The sequence below is a fragment of the Mobula hypostoma genome, chromosome 18, assembly GCF_963921235.1.
Source record: "Mobula hypostoma chromosome 18, sMobHyp1.1, whole genome shotgun sequence".
Lineage (NCBI taxonomy): Eukaryota > Metazoa > Chordata > Chondrichthyes > Myliobatiformes > Myliobatidae > Mobula > Mobula hypostoma.
This window is the reverse complement of record NC_086114.1, coordinates 62,778,500-62,794,018: the sequence shown is the minus strand read 5'-3', so window position 1 is coordinate 62,794,018 and position 15,519 is coordinate 62,778,500. Positions and strand designations below refer to the sequence as shown.

At 50.2% G+C, this 15,519-nt stretch overlaps 1 protein-coding gene across 4 annotated transcripts in view; it reads left to right on the top strand.

Moving 5' to 3' along the window:
- The window catches only part of tp53bp1 (tumor protein p53 binding protein, 1), a 107,291-nt gene that overhangs the window by 43,998 nt on the left and 47,774 nt on the right, over positions 1-15,519 (top strand). For all 4 annotated transcript variants that reach the window (XM_063070995.1, XM_063070997.1, XM_063070994.1 and 1 more), the window contains exons 7-9: positions 2,098-2,167; positions 5,531-5,715; positions 6,536-6,650. In XM_063070995.1, coding sequence (XP_062927065.1) covers positions 2,098-2,167; positions 5,531-5,715; positions 6,536-6,650 — 370 coding nt within the window. The remainder of the gene's footprint in view (positions 1-2,097; positions 2,168-5,530; positions 5,716-6,535; positions 6,651-15,519) is intronic.

Here is a 15,519-nt window from a genome sequence, read left to right as displayed (position 1 = left end):
TATACCGGCCCTCCCTCCTCTTCTCGCCCGGTCTTGATGCAATCTTTTGTCGGCAACGCCAACAGTTCCTTCCCCCACCCCACCCGTCCGCAGATGCTGTTCGACCTGCTGAGTTCCTCCAGCAGATTTTTCTGTTAGTTCAGCTCTTCATGTGTTATGGGAGTCTGATCACGGATTTACTCGTTGACACTTGGCTTGCATGCTGAGGGTGTGCTGCCTTGCGTACTCGAGGGGAGTTACGTCTCAAGGGAGCGCCACTTGGTTTCGAGGCCGAGCAGTGACTGGCCGTTCACACCACCAGTTGACTCCAGTCCCTTTGTCAGCTCAGATGTTGCCCTGTGGTTCTATATTCTCTCTCCGCTCTAGTTCGCCCCTCCAATAGGGGAGAATAAGTGGTGGACGTTTCAGGCCGAGTCCTGAGAAGGTTCTTGGCCCAAAACGTTGGCTCCTTATTCCACTCTGTAAATGCTGCCTGATCCGGTGAGTTCTTCCAGCATTTTGTGTGTGTCGCATTTCAATATTTGGTAGATTTAAATAAGATCCCCCCCCCCCCACCTTCTTCTGAACTCCAGCGAGTATGGACCCAGAGCCATCAACTGCACCTCATACCCTTTTATTCCTGGGACCATCTCTGGACCCTCTCTAATGCCAGCACATCCTCTTTTAAATGTGAGACCCAAAGCTGTTCACGATATTCCAAATGCAGTCTGACCAGTGCCTTATAAAGTCTGAGCAGTACATCCCTGCTTTTATATTCCAGTCCTCTCATAACAAATGCCAGCATTGCATTTAGTTCAATAGTTCCCACCCAGTATCAGAGAAATGTATGCAATTTACATCCTGAAATTCTTGTTCTTCACAGACGTCCATGAAAAAAGAGTGCCCCAAAGAATGACAGTTAAAATGTTTGAACCCCAAAGACCCCTTACTCCCCCCACACAAAGCAATGACGTCCCCACCCACCCGCAAAAAAGTATCAGCACCCTCTACCCACCAAGCAAGCAACAGCAAAGCCCCCAGTAAAGACAAAAACTGCAGTACAACAAAAACTAATCATTCACCTGACAATTCAACACGCCACAGGCGCTCTCTCCCCCAAAGGGGAAAAGAGGCATCCCCTTTCGCAGCGAGAGGGGAGTCATAACAAAACGACTCGCTGATATACAATGTTAAAAATTTGTCGCGCCGCTTTCCCCCCCTGAGTTCTCTGCCCGGAGAATTGGCAAGGATCTCACCCACCAGCGAGAGAGGGAGGGGGCATGACTCGCTGCGTGCAGAGCCTCCAACAGCTGATCCACTGTTCCCGATGTTCCGCTCTGTCTTGCAACACTTCAGTCGATGGCACCGGCTTGGAATCGGCCCGTCCACAGGGCCGCGAAACCTCGGAAACCCGAAGCACGCTCGTTTTCTAGGCCACGTCCTTGGAATATTGAAAAGCAGCAGACTGTGAGTCCCCTGGAGCTGGTCCCACCACAAAAAACGGAAGTCTGAGTGGAACTGCAGGTCAGGGTCTTCCGCAGAACCGCATCCACCCTGAAAGGCAAAAGGAGAGGCTCCAAAGGCAGAAAAAATGCTGTTCTTTGTAGATAAGCATGAAGGAGTGGCCATCATAACTCCGCCTCCCCTACGTCACTTGCCTACCTTACTACTGAGTCAACTACAAATAACCTTTAGGGAATCTCGCACTAGGGCTCCCATGTGTCTTGTCCCTCCAGTTTCTGAATTTGCTCCCTGTTTAGAAAAGGGTCTGTGCTTTTATTCCATAAACTTCCCTACACTATTCCATCTGCTTCTACTTTACCCATCCTCCTAATCTGTCCAAGTCCTTCTGCCGACTCCCTCCTTCCTCAGCATTACCTGCCCATCAATCTATCTTTGTATCATCCACAAAATCCTTACAGGTGGCGACGAGAATTGAACCCCAGTTGTTGGCGCCCTGAAGCATTTCGCCAGCCGCTCACCTGGCTGGCCGGCTGTTAGCTGCTTTAGGCCGAAAGAGGTTGTCGTGCTTGCGTATTCTAGGGCAGGGCAGGGCCCCACCACCGACATCCACAGGTCGCCAGGCCTTTAACACTGCTCTCTTCTGTTTCCTTTCAGTTGTGGACACGGGGGCTGCCTCGCGTCTCCCGATAGTAGCCGGGCGCACGGCTGGACAAACTCCTGAGAGGTAGGTAGGTTGACGGGGTGAAGGTGTGTGAGTGCGGTGACAGTGTGGGTATGTTCATCTCAGCTGAAGGTTCTGATCACACTGCAGGAAGAATGTGAGGTTACTAGAATGGGTGCAGGAAAGGTTCCAGGAAGGTGGGATTTCAGCTCCAGAGGCTGAAGTTTGATCCTGACCTCAGGCGCTGTCTGTGTGGAGTTTGCAAGGAAGGCAAATGCAGTGTTAGCATTCATTTCAAGAGGACTGGAATATCAAAGGAAGGATGTAATGCTGAGGTTTTATAAGGGCAGACCGCAGGAGGAGTACCGTGAGTGATTTGGGGCCCCGTGTCTAAGAAATGATATGCTGGGATTGGAGAGGGTCCAGAGGAGGTTCACAAGAATGATGCTGGGAACAGAAGGGTTAACGTGTGAGGAGTGTTTGATGGCTCTGGGCCTGTACTGGTCAGAAGAATGGAGGGTGATCTCATTGAAACCTATCAGATATTGGAAGGTCTAAATAGAGTGTACGTGGAGAGGATGTCTCCAGCAATGGGAGAGTGTTGTTCCAGAGGGCACAGCGTCAGTAAGGAAAGGCATCCCTTTAGAACAGAGAGGAGGAGGAGGAGAGTGGTGAATCTGGAATTCATTGCTTCAGACAGCTGTGAAGACCAAGTCATTAGGTATATTTAAGGCAAAGATTCATAGGTTTTTGATAAGTAAAGATATTAAAAGTTAAGGGGCGAAGGCTGGAGACTGGGGTTGAGAGGGAAGGTAAATCAGCTATGATTGAGTGTTGGAGCAGACTCGATGGGCTGAATGGCCTACTACTGTTCCTTTGTTGTATGGTCCTCACTGTAAATGTCGTTTCGTGGTGGGAGAATCGAGTGGGTTGGGACGGGGGGGGGTGGGGGGGGATGAGAATAGGTTACGATAATGTAAGTGGAGAAATGGGTCTGATGGGATTGTTCAGACAAGAGGGGCCAAATCGGTAACAGTTTAACTGTTGTCACGCGTACCCCGATACAGTGAGAAGCTTTTGCTTGTCTGCCAACTTAGCAGATCGTGCATGGAGGTTTAGATTCAGCACGGTAACGGGTCCTTTCTGCCTGACAAGCCCGTGCCACCCATGTGACCAACTGATCCACCAATCCGTACGACTTTGGCACATGGGAGGAAACTGGAGCTCCTGGAGCAAACCCACGTGGTCATGGGGAGAATGTGTTAACCCTTTACCAGGTCATGGGGAGAACGTATTAACCCCTTACAGACAGTGGTGGGAATGGAACCCGGGCTGCCGGTGCTGTAACGGAGTTAGACAAACCGCAGCGTTACCCCAATAGGTTGTACTGAGGAAAGGAACACTGCAGAGCGTAGTTAGAGAGAAAGTGCAGTACAGGGAGACAACTGAAGTCACGCCCGTTGAGGGATTAAGAGGACTATTGAAGAGTATTATAACGGTGGGACAGAAGCTGGCTGAGCCTGGTGGTTAGAGGATTTTGTGTTTTCTGTTTGAAAGGAGGAGGAAGAAGAGGAATGATTGGGGTGGAGGGGATCCTTGATTATACTGGCTGTTTTCCTAGGGCAGAGGGAAGTGTGGACCGAGGCTCCGTTTACTTTCACTTGCACATTGTACTGCACAATGCCACTGGTTTGTTAAATTTTATTTAGAGATACAGCACAGAATCGGCCCGCTTGGCCATTTGAGCCACACTGCCCAGCGCCCCTGACAATCGTAATTTAACCCTAACCTGATCGCAGGGCAATTTACAATGACTGGTGACCTCCAGCACGTTAACCTCGTGGCCATGTGTGGAGTCTCGCTGTGCATAAGTCGGGCAACTGCTCTTCCTGCAACGTAACAGCACCTAAGAAGGGGCAGGTAGTGTTCAGGAAGCAGTGAGTCTGCAGAAGGAGTTAGATTGGGGGAATGGGCAAACAAGTGCCAGATGGAATATAGTGCGGGGAAATGTATGGTCATACACTTTGTTAGAAGGAATAAAGGCATGAACTAGTTTCTAAATTGGGAGGAAATTCAAAAATCGGAGGTACAAAGGGACTTGGGAGTCCTTGTACAGAGTTCCTTAAAGGTTAACTTGCAAGTTGAGTTGGTGGTGAAGAAGGCCAGTGTGATGTTACCATTCATTTTCAGCGGACTAGAATATAAAAGCGAGGATGTGATGCTGAGGCTTTATAAGGCATTGGTTAGACTGAACTGCTCCTTATCTAAGAAAGGATGTGCTGGCATTAGAAAGGATCCAGGGGAGGTTCACAAGAGTGATCTCAGGAATGAAAGGGTTAACATATGAGGAGCGTTTGATGCCTCTGGGCCTGTACTTGCTGGAGTTTAGATGAATGGCGGGAGATCTCATTGAAACCTATTGAATATTGAAAGGCCTAGATAGAGTGGATGTGGAGAGGATGTTTCCTATAGTGGGGGAGTCCAGGACCAGAGGACACAGATAGAGTGGATGTGGAGAGGATGTTTCCTATAGTGGGGGAGTCTAGGACCAGAGGACACAGATAGAGTGGATGTGGAGAGGATGTTTCCTATAGTGGGGGAGTCTAGGACCAGAGGACACAGATAGAATGGATGTGGAGAGGATATTTCCTATAGTGGGGGAGTCTAGGACCAGAGGACACAGCCTCAGAATTGAGTGACATCCATTTAGAACAGAGATGAGGAAACGTTTCTTTAGCCAGGGGTGGTGCACCTGTGGAATTCATTGCCAAAGACAGTTTATACCCAAGTTGTTGGGTATATTTTAGGCAGAGGTTGGTAGGATCTTGATTAATCAGGGTGTTAAATGTTACAGGGAGAAGGCAGGAGAATGGGGTTGAGAGGGAAAATAAATCAGCCATGATGGAATGGCAGAGCAGACTTGATGGGCTGAATGGCCTAATTCTGTTCCTATGTCTTATGGTGTTTTATGTGCTGTGTGTAACTGTTGGTACTGTGATTTTTTTGCAATTGGCCCTGAAGGAACACTGTTCCGTTTGGCTGTATGCACGTGTATGGTTGAATGGCAATTTAACTTGGATGTCACTCAGAGGGTGGTGCGAGTGTGGGTTCAGTTGTGGCTGCCAGCAGAAGTGGTGGGTGTGGGTTCAAATGTGATCATTTAAGAGAAATTTGCATGTTTGGGTGGGAGAGGTATGGAAGGTTGTGGTCCAGGTACAGGTCAATGGAACAGGACAGAATAACAGTTTGACACAGACTAGATGGGCAGAAGGGCCTGTTCTGTGCTAGTGCTGGATGACTCTATCTACCAAGCCCATAAACGTTGGTGGTTACATTGGACCATAACGCTGCCATACATTTGTCAGCTGGGGGAGTGTCCTGGCTCTAACCTCTCATCACCCCGTCTTAACTCGTGATACTTTGCAGGTCGGAGGTCACATCCAGTGTGCCCACCCCCCTGTGGCAGGAGAAGCTGGGAGCTGGGAAGGAGGTGGTAGTCCAATTTGTGGTGCCTCGTGGACTCCCGATCGAGAAGAGCACACCTCACCCCGATCCTGAAAAGCTCCAGATCGTCTCCGCACAAGAGGACATGCTTGTGACGACTCAGCCAGGTGTGTTTTTGCCAGGCAGAGTGAGTGCCTCTGGAATTCGGACCCCTCTGTCGATCTAACCCAGCGGTCCGCTTCCTGGTCTCGAGTCTGAAGTCACGGGGTGGGCAAGGAACAGGTGTTCCCACTTCTGGGTGGGAGAAGAATAGGGAGCTGTCCATTTGAGGCTAGCTCCAGTACATCCATCTGGGAATTTGGGAGAAACTTCCTTCCTTGGAGATTGATGGGAATGTGCAGCTGATTCCCATAGGGAATGGTGAAGGAACGTTGGTGTTAAGGGGAAGCTGGATAAAGAGAGGAATAGAAAGAGATGGTGATGGGGGAAATGGTGGAGGAGGCTTGCAGGGAACCAGGAACACCAGCACACATGATGGGCTGAAGGGCCTGTTCAGGAACTAATGAGCCTGTGACAGTCCCAGCAGAGGATAGGTTAATGACAACAGTTGAGGGGTTTGGGATAAACACAAAGTGCTGGAGGAACTCACCAGGTCAGGAAGCATCTTTGGAGAGAAAAGAACACTTGATGTTTTAGGCTGAGACAATTCATTCCAAAGGGCTGTTTTCCCTCTCTATAGCTACTACCTGACATGAGTTCCTCCACCATTTTGTGTGTGTTAATCTGGATTTCCAGCATCTGCAGAATCTCTTGGGTTTGTGAGGGATTTGGGGACTAGTGCAAGGCTCGCTTTCTTACAGGGATTCCACTTGAACCAGAATATGAGACAAACCATGATTTTGTTCACCTCTTCAGGTTCTCTCAGGCTTACAGCCTTGGTGGATGCTGACCCGTCTCTTAAGCTCTCCCTGTCTTGCTTGCTCTCAGGTCCCAGCACGGAAACGCCCGTGGGAAAGCAGTGTGTTTTGGCTGTTGGAGTCGACCGCCTCCAGGTTCTCCACCTCTCTGGGCAGCAGACACTGGCACAGGAGAGTCTCTCAGAGTAAGTGAGGTGGTAACCAGTTGGACACACACTGTGAACCCACCACATCTGGTAGATTTGTCCCACAGTGCCACCGGCTGAATCTTTCTCTCCTTGTTTTCAAATCTGACACTCTTTGACAGCCTGAGGCACCCACTACTCTGTCCGTGTTCTGGTGTCACAACGGCGTAACGGCTAGCATTACGCCCTTACAGCACCAGCGATCGGAGTTCAATTCCCACCAGTGTGAGGAGTTTGTATGTTCTCCCGTGGTCGTGTGGGTTTCCTCCGGGTGCTCCACTTCCCAAAGACCAACAGATTAGCTACAGGTTAGTGAGTTGTGTTGATGCTGGAAGTATGGCTACACTTGTGGGTGCCCCCAGCACATCCTCAGACTGTGATTGTTGTCAGAACCGATGCATTTCACTGTATTTCAATATGACCCCACTTGGAGTACTGTGCTCAGTTCTGGTCGCCTCACTACAGGAAGGATGTGGAAACCATAGAAAGGGTGCAGAGGAGACTTACAAGGATGTTGCCTGGATTGGGGAGCATGCCTTATGAGAATGGGTTGAGTGAACTCGGCCTTTTCTCCTTGGAGTGACGGAGGATGAGAGGTGACCTGATAGAGGTGTATAAGATGATGAGAGGCATTGATCGTGTGGATAGTCAGAGGCTTTTTCCCAGGGCTGAAATGGCTAGCACAAGAGGGCACAGATTTAAGGTGCTTTGAAGCAGGTACAGAGGAGATGTCAGGGGTAAGTTTTTTATGCAGAGAGTGGTGAGTGCGTGGTATGGGCTGTCGGCGACAATGGTGGAGGCAGATACAATAGGGTCTTTTAAGAGACTCCTGGATAGGTACATGGAGCTTAGAAAAATAGAGGGCTATGAGTAACCTTGGGTAATTTCTAAAGTAAGGGCATGTTCAGCACAGCATTGTGGGCCAAAGGGCCTGTGTTGTGCTGTAGGCTTTCTGTTTCTATGTGACAAATAAAACTAATCGATCTTTAAAACCAGGACCAAGTACCCTTCACTCTGTCCTGCAGTGCGCTCCTGGTTTATCAGAACCTTGCCTTTAAAATTCTCTCCTTGACAGTCTTTATCCCACCCCACCCCATCCATGTCTGTAGCCACCTTCAATCCCACAGCTTCACCTGACCCTCTCACTACCTGCTTCACGAGTGCCTTCGTGTTTCCTTCACCCCGTCTCACCCAAGCTGTGTAATACACTTGCTGATCCACGAGAAGTCACCTCAGACCAAAACTTGACCGTTGAGGTTGGGGATAAGAGGGGAAGGTGAGAGGTTGAGATCTCGGGAGCGTTGGAGGGAATGCACAGACCAAAAGGTAATCAGAGGCTATGTCCTGAAATCTTTGACCCTCTGACCCTGTTCTATTAATCCCCCCTGTCCCCGTCTCTTCAGATTCACAACTCGATTCCAGTGGAAAGCTATTTCCGTGGGCCACATCAGAAAGCTTGTGCTGTGATGGGGAGCTGTCTGCTGGCTACCCTCCAGGTACATGCAAAGGTTTAGCCACAACCATTCTTGGGCTATACCTGTGGGGATAGTGTTTGGTGGGTCCCACTTCCCTACTCTTTCCCTGTTATCCCTGTAAATATTTCTGTCGCGTGTTCATGCAACCGCTCTTTTAAAAGTTGCCACAGGACCCCGATCGTTCCTGAATTGACTGGCAACCCAGATCCCCGCAGCTGACTGAGTTGGCATGAAATATTGTGTTAGGTCGCAGACTGCCGTGGTTCAGAAACCCACGCCGGTATTAGAGTGCTCTTTTCATTTCCTTCTGAAGACTGCAGCTAGCAGTGAAGCCTGGAGCACTGGCAGCTTACAGAGGAGTGTGTGGTCAGATCTGTCCAGAGACTTGGGGCAGAGCTGGTCTCTCAGCTCTTCACTTGGGGTGTACAGTTGGCGGAGACGGATCACTGACGAGACGGAGTTGGTGACCAAGGGAGCTGCTTCTAAGAATGCACAGGGCAGACAATGACTTTTTCCAGGAAAAAGTTCATTTGCATAACTTTCATTATAATCTGTTAAAAATTGTCGAACTAAAACATGACCATATTTCAGATCCAAATTTAGTTATCACACATACGTGGAAACACACCAAGAAATGAGAGTGCACCCAAGGACGTGTTGGGGGCAGCGAACAAGTATTACTGCCCATTCCGCTGCAAGTTCCTGCGCAAGCGTAGCGTGCCCACCGTGTTAGGCAGAAAAACACGAGCAACAGAAACAACACAAAAACTCAAGCCCCTTTCCTATCACACACACCAACAGGCTTCTAACCTCAGTACAGGCCACAGTCGGGCCTCCAGTCTTTGGTCCCAGACCCTCAGATATTGGGGCTCCAACCTCCGGTCCCTGGCTTGGACTCGTACTTGCAATCATCTGGCCCCTGACCTACCCCTGCTCCCCCGCCCCCAGACTCTCCACCTCTGGAATTTCAACCTTTGGCTTTGCTGTCCGGATGATGCTAACCTCTGGGTGTCACCCCAGGGTTGGGAAAGTCTGGATGCCTGTCCATCCAGGATGCTGTCTGATCCTTGTGGTGTATGCTGTCTCTCCAAGGACACCCGGACACAGGCACCTCCAGGGAGGGGGGCAGGCAGTCAGCTTTGGCAGAACCCAGGTAGGAAACTCCTCGTTGTGGTGTGGAGGGCGTTGCTGGAACGCGGTGCATGTTGTGCGTGATCATCTCGCGTGGGCCCCGTGTGCAGTGCTGGTTGAGCTGGGGGCAGGATTGTCCCGTGCTCATGAGCCAACTCAGCCGGAAACTTTGTCCATGTGTTCCGGTGGCGTGCAGCTGACTGCTCCCTCACCACTGGATCTGCCCAGCCAACCAGTCACCCTGCAAGATGAGCGCCTCGCTCCCCAGGCAGGGACTCTACATTACAGAGAATCTATCACAGACAAAACCCAACGCACCATCGAGCACATTTGCATGGAGCACTGCCACCGGAAACCAGCATCTGAAATCAAAAACCCCAGCCATCCAGGCCCTGCTCTCTTCTTGCTGCTTTGGTCAGGTTCAGGAACAGTTATTACGCCACAACCGTCAATAGGTTTCAGTAGGTACATTTATTGTCAGAGAAATGTATACAATATACATCCTGAAATTCTTTTTCACCGCAAACGTCCATGAAAACAGAGGAATGCCCCAAAGAATGAATGACAGTTAAATGTTAGAACCCCAAAGCTCCCCCCTCCCACACATAAGCAGCAGCAAAGCAATAACTCCCTCCCCTACCAGCAAAAAAGCATCTGCACCCTCCACTGAGCACTCAGGCGTGCAGCAAAGCATCAATAAAGACACAGACTTGCAGAACCCCAAAGACTACTTGTTCACCCGGTAATTCGACATACCACAGTCCCAGTCCCAGTCCCAGTCCCTCTCCCTCTCCCTCTCCCTCTCCCTCTCCCTCTCCCTCTCCCTCTCCCTCTCCCTCTCCCTCTCCCTCTCCCTCTCCCTCTCCCTCTCCCTCTCCCTCTCCCTCTCCCTCTCCCTCTCCCTCTCCCTCTCCCTCCCGTTCTCTCTCTCCCCCCCTCTCCCTAATAAGGGAAAAAGAGGTGTCTCCGTTTCACAGCGAGAGGGGAGACATAACAAAACAACCCGCCAATTTATGGTGTTAAAAGTTTGTTATCTCGATTTTTCCGAGCTCTGTGACCAAAGAACTCAGGTCTCTGGACACACAGCCAGCAGCCAGCTCGCTGCTTTCGATCTTCCGTCTCCCACGACGCACCAGGCAGCAGCACCGACCTCGAATCCGCCTGCTTCCAGAGCCACGAAAATCCGGCGCCCTGAAGGTGCGCTAGTTTTCCAGGCCGCGTCCCTGGCACATTGAAAAGCAGCCAGTTGTGAGGCCCTGAGAGCAGGTCCCATTTCCGCAAAGAACTGAAGTCAGCGTGTAACTCCAGGTCAGGGACTTCAAAAGAACCCCGAAGGGGAGAACGAGGTCTAAAAGATAGAAGTAGAGCTGTTTCCAAAGATGCAAGCAGAGGAGTTGCCGTTAGATGCCATTGCCCCAAGCTCCGCCCTCATCAGGCTCCTGAACTTCACTCAGCTCAATGCTGAAACATTTCTACAGCCTACTGACTGACTTTCAAGGACTCAATAGACAATAGGTGTAGGAGTAGGCCATTTGGCCCTTCGAGCCAACACCACCATCCACTGTGATCATGGCTGATCATCTACAATCAGTACCCTTTTCTTGCCTTCTCCCTATATCCCTTCACTCCGCTATCTTTAAGAGCTCTATCTAACTCTTTCTTGAAAGCATCCAGAGATTTGGCCTCCACTGCCTTCTGAGGCAGAGCATTCCACAGAACCACAACCCTCTGTGTGAAAAAATTTTTCCTCAACTCAGTTCTAAATGGCCTACCCCTTATTCTCAAATTGTGGTCTCTGGTTCTGGACTCCCCCATCATTGGGAACGTGTTTCCTGCCTCTAGCATGTCCAATCCCTTAATAATTTTATATGTTTCAATCAGATCCCCTCTCATCCTTCTAAATTCCAGTGTATACAAGCCCAGTCGCCCCAATCTTTCAACATATGACAGTCCCACCATCCCGGGAATTAACCTTGTGAACAACGCTGCACTCTCTCAATAGCTAGAATGTCCTTCCTCAAATTTGGAGACCAAAACTGTACACAATACTCCAGGTGTGGTCTCACCAGGGCCCTGTACAACTGCAGAAGAACCTCTTTGCTCGTATACTCAACTCCCCTTGTTATGAAGGCCAACATGCCATTAGCTTTCTTCACTGCCTGCTGTACCTGCCTGTTTACTTCCAGTGACTGATAAACAAGGACACCAAGGACTGGACATGTTCTCAGCTTTTTATATTTGCACAGCTCGCCGCCTTTTGTGCATTGGTTCTTTGCCAGTCTCCGTTTAGGCATAGTTTTTCATAAATGCTTTGTTTTCCTGTAAATGCCTGCAAGGAAATGAATCTCAAGGTCGTATCTGGTTACATATACGGACTTTGATAACAAGTTTTATTTTGACTTTGTTCTGGCTCTGAGAAGGTCCCAGTGAAATGATGAGAAGCACTGTGCGCTCATCACTGGGAGCTGTGCGTCATCCGGAAGGTGCTGGCCCGGTGGGGAAAATTTTTTCCTGCCAGGTCACTCCATCCAGGAGCTTGCTCAACGCACGGGTATCTCTGTGGGGTCCAGGGGTGGAGAGTCAGCACCTGGGTTTGGAAGTGTCTCAGTGACTGAACACCTCAGCAGACCCCCCACATGTCCTCCTGCCCCAGAAAAAATCCACCAGGTTCTCCTGGATCTGAGTGCTGGAAGCATGGGGCAGAACCAAAGTGGACCCACAGCATGGAGGTCACTGGCTGGTTCAGCAGTTGAAGACCACAACACAGAGGAGTAGAGTTCGGCTGTCTGGCATATCGAGTCTGCTCCACCATTCCATTACGGCTGATCTCTGATCCTGCTCAACCTCATTCTCCTGCCTTTACCCATTAACTGTTGATGCCCTTACTAATTAAGAACGTCCGCTTGAAATATACTTAATGACTTGGTCTCCACAGCCGTCCATGACAATGAATTCCACAGATTCACTGCCATCTGGCTAAAGAAATTCTCCTCATCTGCTTGAATTCTGAGCCTGTGCCTGTGCTCTCTAGTCCTAGATTGGAAATGCCTTCTCCATATCAAATCTATCTAGGCCTTTCAATATTCGATAGATTTCAATGTGTTGGTGCATGGCCAAGTGGTTAAGGCGTTCGTCTAGTGATTTGAAGGTTGCTAGTTCAAGCCTTGGCTGAGGCAGCGTGTTGTGTCCTTGAGCAAGGCACTTAACCACACATTGCTCTGTGACGACACCAGTGCCAAGCTGTATGGGTCCTAATGCCCTTCCCTTGGACAACATCAGTGGCGTGGAGAGGGGAGACTTGCAGCATGGGCAACTGCAGGTCTTCCTTACAACCTTGCCCAGGCCTGCGCCCTGGAAACCTTCCAAAGCGCAAATCCATGGTCTCACAAGACTAACGGATGCCTAAAAAAAAAAGTTTCAATGAGATCCTGCACCCTCCCGCAATTCTTCTAAGCTCCAGTGTGTACAGGCCCAGAGCCATCAAACAGTCCTCCTATTGTAGTCAGCCAGTGGTATCTTAAGAAGTAGAATTCTTTGCGGTCTTGTCACCAGCTGGCCCAGATCCTAATGATGTCCTACCTCCATTGCTGTCGAGCCAGTTTGTACAATATTTGCATACAGTGCAGACTGTTTCAGGATTAGACTGCCGACTTTCCTGCATGGCTGGTTTCTGGGACTGCCGAAACAAGGGTTGGGGAGTGTGGAGTGCAGGTGAACGTGCAGGCGTTTAACCTGTCACCAGATGTTGTTGCTCAGGGCTAACTGGGGTCCGTGCATTTAATGTGCTGAGTGTCAGATTACACCAGGCTTTCACCTTCCCCCTTTTACCGAATACAGAGTAACACCCACTAAATGCTGGAGGATCTCAGCAGGTCGGGCAGCATCTATGGAGAGGAATGAAGAATTCAGAGATTCGGAGTGCATTTATTATCAAAGAACGTATAAATTATACAACCTTGAGATTTGTTTGCTTACAGGTAGACACAAACCCAAAAGAACCCAATTAAAGAAAAAAGATAAATAACCAACACCCAATGCGCAAGATGAAGGGGGAAAAAACAAGTCATATGAACAACTGAAGCAAACGGCGGCTTTCTGAACCAACAGTGGGTCCTCAGATCCGAACCTGGAGTAGGCCTGAAGCCTCACTTACCAGTTCATCATATTAGCGGGCATGGAGCACAGAAGCCAGGGCAGTCTTCATAGCCTCAGTGCCACAGAGAGAGGAGTGGCCATTGTGGTTGACGTTAAGGCTGGGGCACGTCTTTAAGACTCGTGAAGGGCCTCGGCTTGAAACGTCAAGTGTTTATTCTTCAGACCTGCATTTTGTGCGTGTGTTACTCTGACTACAACTCCCTCTGACATTCACTGGAGGGAACTCCTTGCACCCGTCCAGGTGATTCCCAACTGTCCACCAACCTGTTGCAAATTGGCAGGGTTTGCTACAATCCCTAGTTTTATGCTACAGAAAACACACCTATGGACTGTTTGTTTCACCCCTCCCTCCACACCCACTAGTACCTTGTTTTGGTGTATGTGTGTGAAATAGTTTCCTGCACTTTCAATATGTCAGTCGGCCGGCTGGTGGCGCAGTGGCATCAGCGCTGGACTCCGGAGCGAAGGCTCCCGAGTTCGAATCCATCCGTGCCGGGTTGAGCATCGAGCCAGCCACTCGGCCTCGTAAAAAACAAAATGGCCTCGACCCGAGTCAGGAACGTTCATATCGTGATCCAGTTAATCCGAAAGGAGACCAAATCCTGACACCACGCGCCAGAGAAGAATGGCTGACTGACTGGTGTGACACGCTAAAAAAATGTCAGTAAATTACTTAAAGGGGCTGTCATTCTGTTTGATGCCTTGACTTCTGTCAGGCATGTATAGCTGGGGTACTTTGAAGAGCCATTGAAGACAGACAAATACTTAAATTCCCAGTGACTTTGGCGGTGAATCCAGACTGGATGAAACGGTGGAGCATAAATAACAATCTGCTGGACCAATTCGGTGGGTGAGGGTAATGGATAAGAACATAAGAAACGGGGGCAGGAGTCGGCCATCTGGCCCGTCGAGCCTGCTCCTGCTGATTCAGTAAGATCAAGGCTGATACTCGACATTTCGGGTTGAAAACTTTTAATTTATACTCGAATCCAGCCCAGATGAAGGGTCTAGGCTCAATGTGGACAGACGACATCTTTCCTGCACAGATGCTGCCTGCCTCACTGAGTTCCTCTGGCATTTTGTGGGTTCCTCCAGACTGTGGCTTCTGCTGCGTCTTCGTGTTGGAACTGCGGTTGTTTCTGCTCCGGATTTGTCCGTCAGTCGACAGTAAGACTAAAGATCAAAAGATTAGCTGTATTTGTCACATGTGTATTGAAACACAAAGTAAAATGTGTTATTGGCAACAAATCAAATCAGCAAAGATTGTGCTGAGCAGCGGGCAAATATCGCACCAACATAATATGCTCACAGCTCACTAATCCTAACCCGAAATGTACACCTTTGGACTGTGGGAGGAAACCAGAGCACCCAGAGGAAACCCACATGGTCACGGGGAGAACATACAAACTCCTCACAGAGTGGAGGCATTCAAGCCCTGTCTTGCAGCAGGCACTGTAATACCATCATGCTGGTCAGAGAAGGAACCTGCTGAATACCAATTAACACAGGGTATCCTGTGAGCTGGTTACCTTCCAAACGTGCTGGGACAGGAATTCGGTTAATTTTTGTTGGGAGCTGGTTTACTGAAGGTGAAATGCATTCTTGCTGCAGGTTTGGCTGCGGCACGTTAGCTGACCTGACCCTTTAGGGTAGGAACGAGGAAATGTTGCATAGTGGCTCAGTGGAGAAAACTGTGGGGTGGCGGGGCGACGGGGAAGGTGTGGCGGGGCGACGGGGAAGGTGTGGATGTGGAGGAGGGTCGGCTGGGGAAGGTGTGGAGGGTCGGCGGGGGAAGGTGTGGAGTGGCGATGAGGAAGGTGTGGAGGAGGGTCGGTTGGGGAAGGTGTGGAGGGGCGGTGGGGGAAGGTGTGGAGGGGGGTGGGGGAAGGTGTGAAGGAGGGTTGGCTGGGGAAGGTGTGGAGGGTCGGTGGAAGGTGTGGAGGGTCGGCTGGGGAAGGTGTGGAGGAGGGTCGGCTGGGGAAGGTGTGGAGGGTCGGTGGGGGAAGGTGTGGAGGGGGGTGGGGGAAGGTGTGGAGGGGGGTGGGGGAAGGTGTGGAGGAGGGTCGGCTGGGGAAGGTGTGGAGGGTCGGTGGGGGAAGGTGTGGAGG